This window comes from Cupressus sempervirens, chromosome 10 (genome assembly GCF_028749045.1).
Source record: "Cupressus sempervirens isolate cs-2001-9-10 chromosome 10, ASM2874904v1, whole genome shotgun sequence".
NCBI classification, from domain to species: Eukaryota; Viridiplantae; Streptophyta; class Pinopsida; order Cupressales; family Cupressaceae; genus Cupressus; species Cupressus sempervirens.
Window position 1 is genome coordinate 126,792,420 of NC_143127.1, and position 10,563 is coordinate 126,802,982.

Here is a 10,563-nt window from a genome sequence, read left to right on the forward strand (position 1 = left end):
CATCAATTTTTGGTAATTATGGATCGACATGGAAGTATTTCTTTTCAAATTCTCATTTTTTTTCCCACTAGACCATGAATCTTCTCGTCCACATTATCACCGACATTATCATTCCTTGCCTTGCCATTCAATTTGTTCGCAATTTCCTCCACTTTAGCATTTAGGGCTCTCTAATTAATATTGATTTTTTTGATGGAGTTGAAAGTTCATTTCTATATTCAAAATGTGCACATTGAAATCACTCTTATTGTTTAGAGCACTCCTAGAAGAGGATGTATATCAATACCTTTCAGGTTTTTCTCTAGTAATTTGACATGGAACTCTTCCACACTCAATATATTTGCAAAAGGGAACTACCTCTCTCTATTTTCCTTAATCTTCTCCTCAGACTCTTTGGGAGCCATGTTGAGAGGGGAAATATTTATCTCAATGTAGACATCATGAGACATGTTATCCTCAAAGAATTTATAGCACGGGACCTCTTTATCATACCCATGTTCTTCTTCCCCTGTCTTCATATTTTAGTTTTCCTCTTCTTCACCAGTTTCAAGATTTTTTCCTCCCCTCTCCTCCTTTTACTAGAAATGAGCCTTCATCTCCTTGGAATGAACCAAAATAAGGGAATGAAAGGTACTAACTAGACAAAAAAGTGTTTCCACCAACCCACTAGAGAAATCACTCTTTGCTTCCTCCTCCATTTCTAGACTTTTAGCTTTTTCATCAGAGGCTTCATTTGAATTTGACTCCATTTCTTTATAGTTAATATTCTTTTTAACTCTTTTAACTAACTCCGTTTTCACCTCTCCTAGCTCATTAATCAAGGTCTTTCCTTTGTTGTTACTATTTGCTGGGGTTTTAGGGCTTTTCTCCTTTTTAATAGGGACGATCAAAGGGAGAGACTCCTTGACATAATCCATCATAAAATAAATAATTAAATTCGTCAATCCTTAATGAAAAATGGGTTTATTGGGTTTCTCCTTGTACTGTTTGATCTACTATGAGAAAGTGAACACTATAGATAGAAAAGGAAACAAACCCTACTTTTATGGTGAAAGTCATTAAGAGAGACAAAATGGTAGTTACAAGTCCTATCATACATCCCATTATAAGTAACATATTGAATTACAGCTTTAAGAACAATTTCTAATTCAAATTCCAATTTTAATTTTGTAAAACTAAACAAAGAAAAATATCTTCCCCTAAATTCCAGGTGAACCAAATAGATCAAACTATTTTCCCAAAACAATTCCAAATTACAAATCTAGACTTTGTCATTCCAGCAGCCTAATGGGCCCTAATTAATTAGTCTGTCTAATGACAAATCTTTCTTATGTATGTAGATTAACATGCAATCTCGACAATGAATGATACTTTAAATAACTCTCAAAGTGGACACAATAATTTAAAAAGCCAACATATTGTGGAATCATTTGTTTAGTTCCTTACCTCGGCCAAATATATTATGGATTCCAAAATTTCTGTTCCTCGTCACATAAACCAAGCAGTAGTATGAACAGATTCAAGAATACAATTAAAACACCGAATCGCCTTTGCTCAGATAGTTCATTTATGACTAAAGGCAGAGGGAGCCGTCATAACGATTTGGGATTGTAACCAACTCTCTCCATCCTCGTAATAGAGATAATGACTGTCAACAAAACTCGACTCACCTACAATCTTGCAGTTAATACTACTGCCCCCTTTCTGCATTGATAACATCTGTCTTTAATCTCTCCCTCCATCTCTATAAATACTCTAATCCTCAACTCCAATACTCACACAGCTGAACTTGTAACTGATAATTTGTGGAGAGTAAGGATGGCAAGAGCAATGAAGAGTCTGTGGGAATTCGTTTACGTTGTGTTTGTAGTGATGGCGATGAGTAGCGCAGGGGCATATGCCGCTATATCGTGCGTGACAGTGGATTCGGATATAGTGCAGCACTGCCTTTGTTTCTGGGGCCAACGCCGAACCTGCAAAGGCGTGCTGCGACGGCATAAAGAGTCTCAACTCCGCCGCCAGTACAAGTGAGGAGAGAAAGGCGGCGTGCAAGTGCATTAACTCTTTAACTGGGGGAGCTCCCATCAACTACACCAGAGCCGCCCAGTTGCCCAAACGCTGCGGTGTAGACATCCGCATTCCCATCACTCCCTCCGTCGACTGCAGCAAGTTTTTTCACTATTTCTTGTGATTTTTCACCGTTAATGTCTGTTTTTTGGTGATCAGAATCTCCTGAAATCGGCAAAGGACGTTACTGTCTGGGTGTTTATACTATTTAAATAATATATCTGTACGCAGTGCGCACTACGCAGTGGCTAGACTCGAATAAAGACTATCATAAGAAATGTATTCTCCTTCATGGACGAGGAAAACCAAAAACGGCTGCTGTTACCGAAAATTCTGAAAGAGCTAAAATATAAAATGCTTATTTTATTAATTCAAATTTTCTAGATACATTGAGATACAAATAGAATTGATACTGAAATGATACTTAATATTATATACATTGATGTCTGAGCATCTTTATATAGCCTTATTTTCCTTTACAAAAATGCTTATCGGAATAACTTTGAGCAACTATACATTTAACTAATTTATTTATTTAAACTAAACTTGGAACTAGCCTCATTAATGTAATAAATCTAACATTCCCCTTTATTACATTAATTCAACAAATCTAACATTCCCAAACTAACCTAATTAATGTGATAAGTCTAACATTCTCCCCTCATTATATTAATCCAATAGGTCTAACATTCTTGCTTATTAGAAACTAGCCTAATTAATGTAATAAGTCCAACATTTCCCCCTTAGTACATTAATCTAATAAAAGTGAAAGCCTTCACCAATATTATTCCTCTGAAAACTTTGATGAAGCTCCTTCACCAATATTTGAAAGTAGATTTTCTCTTTGCAACTTCAGATTGCAAATCCTAATCTTGAAGTTGCCCTTATATCCCAACTTCAGACTACAAATCCTAAAGTTGTGTTTATAATAACATTGTTTCCACCTCCCTTACACAACAAGACATAGTTTCTCCAAAATTTCACATCTCCATGGAGTGTTCCTGATGCCTCCTTTAGTGCTACACATGAGTCGTCTTTCCTCTGAAAGTACACATCTCCTCCAAGAGTTTCTAATGCCTCCTCAAGTGTTGTAGAAACAATCACCACTAATATATCATGGACTCCTTTCCTCTGAAAGTCGACATCTCCTCTGAGTGTCTCTAACACCATTCTTCAAATCCTACCCACTCCTCACTCCATAGAAGGACAATCACAAAGCCAAGCCCCCTCTTTTCTTCAGGGACACAAATCTATCAAGTCCCCTCTTATCTTCAGGGATGAATTTTCCAAGCCCTGACTTTACAGGGACACAAATAGGTGCTTCTCATGCAATAATCATCTCTAAGTGAGAAGCTAGCTTGAGATGATAAAAATCCTCCAACCTCCATTACCTCTGGCCTCCTATTTACTTCTATTATTTATAGCAAAAATCTTGTAGCTTTTTCATCAACCCACATACAATATCCCATAGATCTTTTTCAATCAAAAGAAACTACATCTTAATTTACCATGTGTAGAATTCAAAACCTTCAAACTTAGCAATAATAGTCATTTTATCCATTTTCTTCTTGATAGCTTTGAAAGAAAATCAAGCAACTTCAAAAAAATGTACGATAGAAAAGCGAACACTCTTTACAAATTTTCAAATGAAAATGCATCCAACACTATAGGAAATGGTTCCTTAAGTTGACTAGCATATGAAATAAAACAATTTGCAAATTATGAAAGGCCAAGCAAAATCTCTATTATAGAAACATCACATACTCTCCAAATCAATGATATCATGGAATATTAGATAGAAACATGGTAGCATTGCCCATGATCTTATAACAAAAGAGAAAAATAAATAATTTTAATGATGCTTCTCCCTTCACTTTCCCATAGTAATTTGATGTTAATAGATAGTGCTTTTTGGCAATGATTCCATTCCTCAATCAATTTTGTTGAATACACTGATAGGAAATTTGTCTTCTTTGACTCCTAAGACTATTGGAAACATATATTGTTTCTACCAACCAGAATCATTCCTCTTGCATCTATAATGAATGCAATGCTTGTTAGTACTGCTTGAAAACTTCACTATTACATACAAACATTGTTGTCACTACTGGGCACAACACATTTTTCATCTCATAGTTAACTCTCCATTGTCTATGTACTTGACTCTGATACTAAATGAAAGAGCTAAAATATAAAATACTGATTTTATTGATTCAAATTTTCTAGATACATTCAGATAATAAAGTGATACATAATAGTATATACATTGATTTTTGAGCATCTTTATATAGCCTTATTTTCCCTTACAAAAATTGCTTATGGGAATAACTTCTAGCAACTATACATTTAACTAATTTATTTATTTAAACTAAACTTAGAAACTAGCCTGATTAATGTAATAAATCTAACAAATTCAAATATACGATTCTTCTTTTATTGGAATTAATGATGGCGTTCTTTTTAAATATGAACCTTTAATATTCCTCAAAAGAAAAATTGTTGGATATTATATCTTACTTACATAAAAATAAAATATTTATAGATGTCATGCATGAATGTGTGGGTTTTAGGTTATGGCTTAAAACATCACAAATGTGTTGGAGTCTAATGTTCTTGCAATTAGTGAACAATCGAATTCTAAAATTATTTTATTTTTAAAACATATTATATATTTTGTAAATTTTCCACTTATTAAAATTTAAAAAGACACTTTTTATTCAATATCCTATTAACTTTGACAAAAATAGTCGAAAGGAAAAGAAAATTGACTTTTTTTGAAAAAATTATAGTTATGGAGACTTAAATATTCCATCACTCCATTTCCCATAGTATTATTTTGGCTGAGTTCAGAGCTCATCCCTTTAGGTTGGGGGATATATTTCTTACCAAATATGGTTTCTCCACCATCTTCATTGCTTTGCAGACTCCATAGAGGACCAAGACACATATTCTTACCTTGCATATTGCTCCTTAGTTGCACTTGCTAGATCTAACAACTTTGTGAGAGCTTGCTACTGGTACGCCTAGGCCACATCCCTTCTAAGCTCCATCAAGATAGACATTGATCACCTACCTCCCTTTCAGTTCTCATTAGACACTCCTCATCTTCTCCCTTCTAAAGAGGAGTTGAATGAGCAGGTCAGACTTGACATCTATTGAGAGTATCTCATTATGAATTGGACTAACCCACCTAGAGGGTTAAGTCCAAGGACAACTTTCTATGGTGAGAAATTTCTGGACATATAGGATGGGAGTATTGGTTGACCCATATATTTATCTCAAAGCTGGTGCCATGCTCTTTGATTTGTATTAGGATCTTTCAGGGTTAGTTCCCACTATCTACGGGCCCACATACACCATCACATTGATTGAGAGGACCATATTTGTAGACTATGCACATTGGCCATGATCGAGATTGAGTTACACTTCATTTTCCATTGCCTTGTTTATTATGAGATTAGAGGGAGATTTTATTGTTTATTCGGAGAGTGTGGCTCATTACAATCCTTTAGCTACACAGATCAAAGATGTTTGGTGCTTTATCTCTAGGACGAAATGTGGCTTCCTAATCACACCCTAGAACTTCTATTCCCCATGAAGTAGGTTCTAGAGTAGCTCATTATGAACTTCTTCTTGCCCCTGCCCTTTGGGGAGAGTGTGAAGCGTCCCTCAAATACCTCCACCACTGTTCACAATAGATCTAAGTGACCCTAGAGGGATTATCATCATCAAGATCAACCCACCAACAGATATCAAAGATGGCTACTTTCTCTCCCTCATTTGGGTCTGTATCCTTTGGTGTTGGACTTCTTCCAGCCTAGGAAAACACCTTAGTCTACATCTTGTATCTGGTTTTCTTTTTCTTTTTTATTTGCTTTCACAACCACTGTTTAGTGGTCTACTGGTTCTTTGCTTCTTGTTCTATAAGTTTTTAGTCTCATAGAACCTTGTTGGTCTCCCATTGGACATTAATAAATTTATATTATCTTATCATTTCTCTGCATATTACAGAAAGTAACATTTATGAACCCATAGAAATGGTGAAGTATATTGATAGGGCATTAATAAAATTGGACAAATACTCTTACTTTTAAATTGAATTTGCAATACATAAAATTTGTTTGCATGTCATGACATCTACTCCATCATCCAAAGCATAGTTGCAAACTGTCATCTAGTCAATACAAACTTTCAAAACTTTAAAATAAACTCCAATGAAGATTTGAAGATAGCTCAATTAGATTGAAGAGCATACATGTGATCAAAATACATTTATTATATTTCTAATATAATGATTTATAATTTTTTAATGTTTTAAGATCTTTAAAAATGTATTTGGCTTGTCATTTTCTTAATTTATTAATGTAATCTTTTAAATATTGAAGTGAATATATTTATATTTAAATAATTTATAATTTTTTGTTATTATCATTTTTTTTTAAAATTATATTTTATATTTTATTTATTTAAAAAAGTGATTAATATATAATAAATCTAGTTGACAAATTTAATTTTAAAATTTAGACATTTTATATTTTTAACAATTAGATTCTTTTGAGGAACATAGATAACTTATACTAAATAATATTTATAGAAAACATAAATTTCATTAAAATATATATATTAATTATATACAAACTAAATATACAATCAAATAATAAATATAAGACTATTACATATGTTTTATGCTTATGTAGATTTAATTAGATCATAAATATAATACATAATACTATATTTACATTAAATTCTCTATAGACTAGCAATATATGTCTCATTCTCATAAATAAGACCATACTATACAATCTCTAATTTTACTATCCTCTCTCCTCATTCTTTATTTTAATTTCCATCCATACAAGTTTAATGCTTTTAATCTCATTAAAATGAATTCATTTCAATTATTTATACAATAAGGTTTTTTTAGTGGAACACATTCTAATAATTGTGTTGTGCATTCAATTTTATAATTATTAATTTTAAAAAGTATTAAAAAAAAAAAAAAAAAAAAAGTTCATTAATAGATTTTAGATGTATCAAAAGTTAATCACTTTTTTAAAAATATATTATAGTTCATCATTGCTCCACTTGTGCATGAGTACTAGGACATATATCTATAAGTAATAACAATGTTTAGTGAATGATTAGTGTGACATCTTTTAGTAGTTATCTATCTACATTTTAAATGACCACTTTTTAACATTTAATGTGTAATGAATATTATTCACATTGTTAAATTGCATAGACAGAAATAAATTTTGTTTTTCTAAATTCAAAGTGCAATTTAGATTGTACATGTGTGTGAAATTAATTATAAAAATTACTAGTATGAGTCCCTTAAATAGATGCGTGAATAAATCACAACTAAAAGGTATTTGTGATAATTTATTTTATTAATATATTTTGTATAGTTTCAATATGACATATGATATCTTATATATTATTTATTATGTCTAAGGTATTATTTTAATTTGCCACAAAAAGAGTTGTTCTACACTTAATTTGTTTGTGCAAAATAGCCATTACATACTTTTTATTTAAAAGAGAAATATTTTTAAGTCAATGGAAGTATGTAAGGTTGGTCTTAATTATTTTGTAAATTTAGAACACAATATCACAATATGAATTAAAGGTATTGTAAGGATACAAGAAATATTTTTTAAAAATCTATTCATAACATGAAATCTCCATACAATTGGACAATATCATAAATGAGATGTATGTTTGTAATAAATTAAATTTGGGTAAACTAATTGAGAAAATGAGATTTATATCCATTATGATTGTGTTTGATGAATATGAATCAAACTTATTTATAAACTTCTCAATCAAGCTGAAAAGTCACAACCTTCATCTGCTCATTAGAAGTTGAAAGGGCAATCAAAAAATGAATGTTATTATAGTTGATTGATAGTTTACTAAATTGTCTTATATATTTGGATACCCAAGTTTATTTCTAATCAATTATACCCCTTAAGGAACAATGAGCTTCATTTCCCTATTCTCTTCTAATTGAATCAATTATATCTCAAAGACAATATAGTTTGTATTGTGTAACATTGAAATTAAAGTAGGACCTTGCTTTCCTTTCTTAGACAAATTATTATTTTTCTCAGAAATCATCATACCAATTTGGTTCTATAGCTCCAACTTCCTTTTTGATACCCAAAGAAATGGAGGGTTCTTTAAATATGTTTCAAGTAAAAGTGGTAAATTTGAACTATGAACCTATGTAGATCACTATAGAAAAAAAGATCATTCTTGAAATTTCACATAAATCACAATCTCAAATAGAGTTGGATACCTAAATCTGAAGTTAGTAAAGTTAAGATCCATATTGAAGTGATGATTCATGATGATGGAATAATCTCTAGATCAATTGATGGTAAGGAGTCATGATTTGTGATGTCCCTAGCATCATTAAATAAACTAATATAACAATATTTTTAATTTTTTGTTCTGACAAATAATTGTATCTTTAGGGCCCATTTTTATTTTATACCATATTGGCCATATTGACACTTTTTGTAATCTTTCAGAAAGCTTCCCCAAACCTACTTTTAATTATTGTAAAAAACTATTGTAGAAATGTAAATTTGATATTTTCTACATATGTATAAATTTTAGGTGAAGTAGTGTGTTCTTCCATTTCAGAGATCAAATATACTCCGTACATAGCATCCACAATTTTGATAGGAGTAACTCCTGACCCTAATCTTCTCTTCCATCAACTCGAGATTTGAAGTGCCATCATTATTAAATCTGAAATTCTATAGTAGTGTTTTGCGATTACAAATCCGGTGCCCCCTTATTACATAATTGTGCTACCCAATTTGTCTATCCATAAACACAGTCATTTTTGTGACCAAGGTAATAGAAGCAATTGCAATCCATGCCATGAGTGGTAGATTGAGTATTTGAAGTTTGGTAGCTAGACGGACGAGGCCGAACTACCATTACCATCTGATTAAAAGAAATTTAAAAATGACAGCAAAATAAATTGGCACGAAACTTCCAATTTGTAAGACTAAAAATCGCATCGATAAAAGGATCTACTTACAAACCAAAAGAAATACACAATAATAATTGCTTGTGCAGAACAAACTAATATGATTTTAGATTATAATTAGGGCCTCTGGATTTATCTCTCTCCCATTATATTCGAAAATCGTCATCAATATCAGTCTAGGAAAAACAATTTTGGTCTAAAACAAACTTCATCTAATTCAGTCTAGCGCGCACACACACAATTTGGTTTTAGAATAACTTAAAGGAGTAGAATATAGAAATATTACTAGGAAGAGCCCAGGCCATCTACACAACTCATATATGCGCGTGAACAGAACACTAAGCAATGGTATTCTTTACTACCCATCGCTGATGATCTACATTTACATTTTATTTAAGCCCCACTGATATTTCATGAGGTCTCTTACAACTTCTACACATATACTGCAATACAAAGATGGCAGCCCTCGAATGAACCTCAACGTACCCTGATCCCAAAACATGAAAACAAATCAGTTCGCCATAGTGAAATTGAATTTGGCCAAGGAAAAAGACGAAGAAAAAAACGAAGGAATAGAGAAATTAGACTTACGTGCTGCAGTCAAGTGAGGGTGTTATGGTAAAGCCGAGATTAACCCCACACAGAGAAGGCAACTTGCTGGCCCTATCATAGTATTCGCTGTAAGCAGAGGCCACCGACTTTATACAGTTGCACACGTCTTGTCTATCGGCTGTTGTTTTGGCGGCGGCGTTGAGTGTTTTAATGCCATTACAACATCCTTTTGTGGGCTTCGCGCTACTTCCTGAAACATAAGAAAGGCAGGGCACTAGATCAGAGACCACAGTTGAGCATGATACTGCGCCTTCCGCCTTGCCTCTCATCCCCACCACCATCACCATTGCAATTACAGCCACCACAAAGTAGACTGATTTCCATTTGTAACTTCCTTCCATTGACATTGTCTTGCGCCTTAACCAGATATTCTTACACCCAAGAAGAGCTACTTCTTGAATATGTCAGTAGTGGGTATCTAAGATTATATAGAAGCTGAGAAGAATCTCATTAGTGGGTTTGATCGCATCCAAACCAAGTGGAGAGATTATTACAATTGTTTGTTCGAGGGAGGTGGTGTCTAAGGAGTGAGATTTTATATTTTTTATTGAATGCTTGATTGTTGAAGAGTGGAGCGAGCATATTAAATGGCAAGGATTAAAGGAAGGTTGCGTGGTGAGGGATTTGTGTCCATTGATTGATTGCGAGGTGGAAAGATGGGACTATGATGGGGTGGTTGAAGGGGATCCATATGGTTTACGTGGACTGGTTAGAGTTGATTAGTGCTGAGTGTATCGGGCACTTGCCATAGAGGGTTCATACTTATTTTCAAATTTCATCATGCCGTTTTAACTTTTATTATGTTATTTTATTGATTTTAAATGAAGATAAATATAGCGCTTCCTTAAATATGATTTATATATGGTGGATAATTCATA

The 10,563-nt window shown here is 32.8% G+C and overlaps 1 protein-coding gene and 1 pseudogene across 1 annotated transcript; one reads left to right on the top strand and one right to left on the bottom strand.

Moving 5' to 3' along the window:
* Positions 1 to 1,818: 1,818 nt before the first annotated feature.
* On the top strand, positions 1,819 to 2,420 carry LOC149532946 (non-specific lipid-transfer protein A pseudogene; annotated as a pseudogene).
* Positions 2,421 to 8,805: 6,385 nt separating this feature from the next.
* On the bottom strand, positions 8,806 to 10,086 carry LOC149532947 (non-specific lipid-transfer protein 1-like). The gene is made up of 2 exons (XM_089803533.1): positions 9,665 to 10,086; positions 8,806 to 9,560 (listed from the first exon to the last, which is right to left on the bottom strand). Exons 1-2 carry the CDS (start codon positions 10,030 to 10,032, stop codon positions 9,551 to 9,553), a joined length of 378 nt encoding a protein of 125 aa, XP_089659659.1. The 5' UTR covers positions 10,033 to 10,086; the 3' UTR covers positions 8,806 to 9,550.
* Between the last annotated feature and the right edge of the window lie 477 nt (positions 10,087 to 10,563).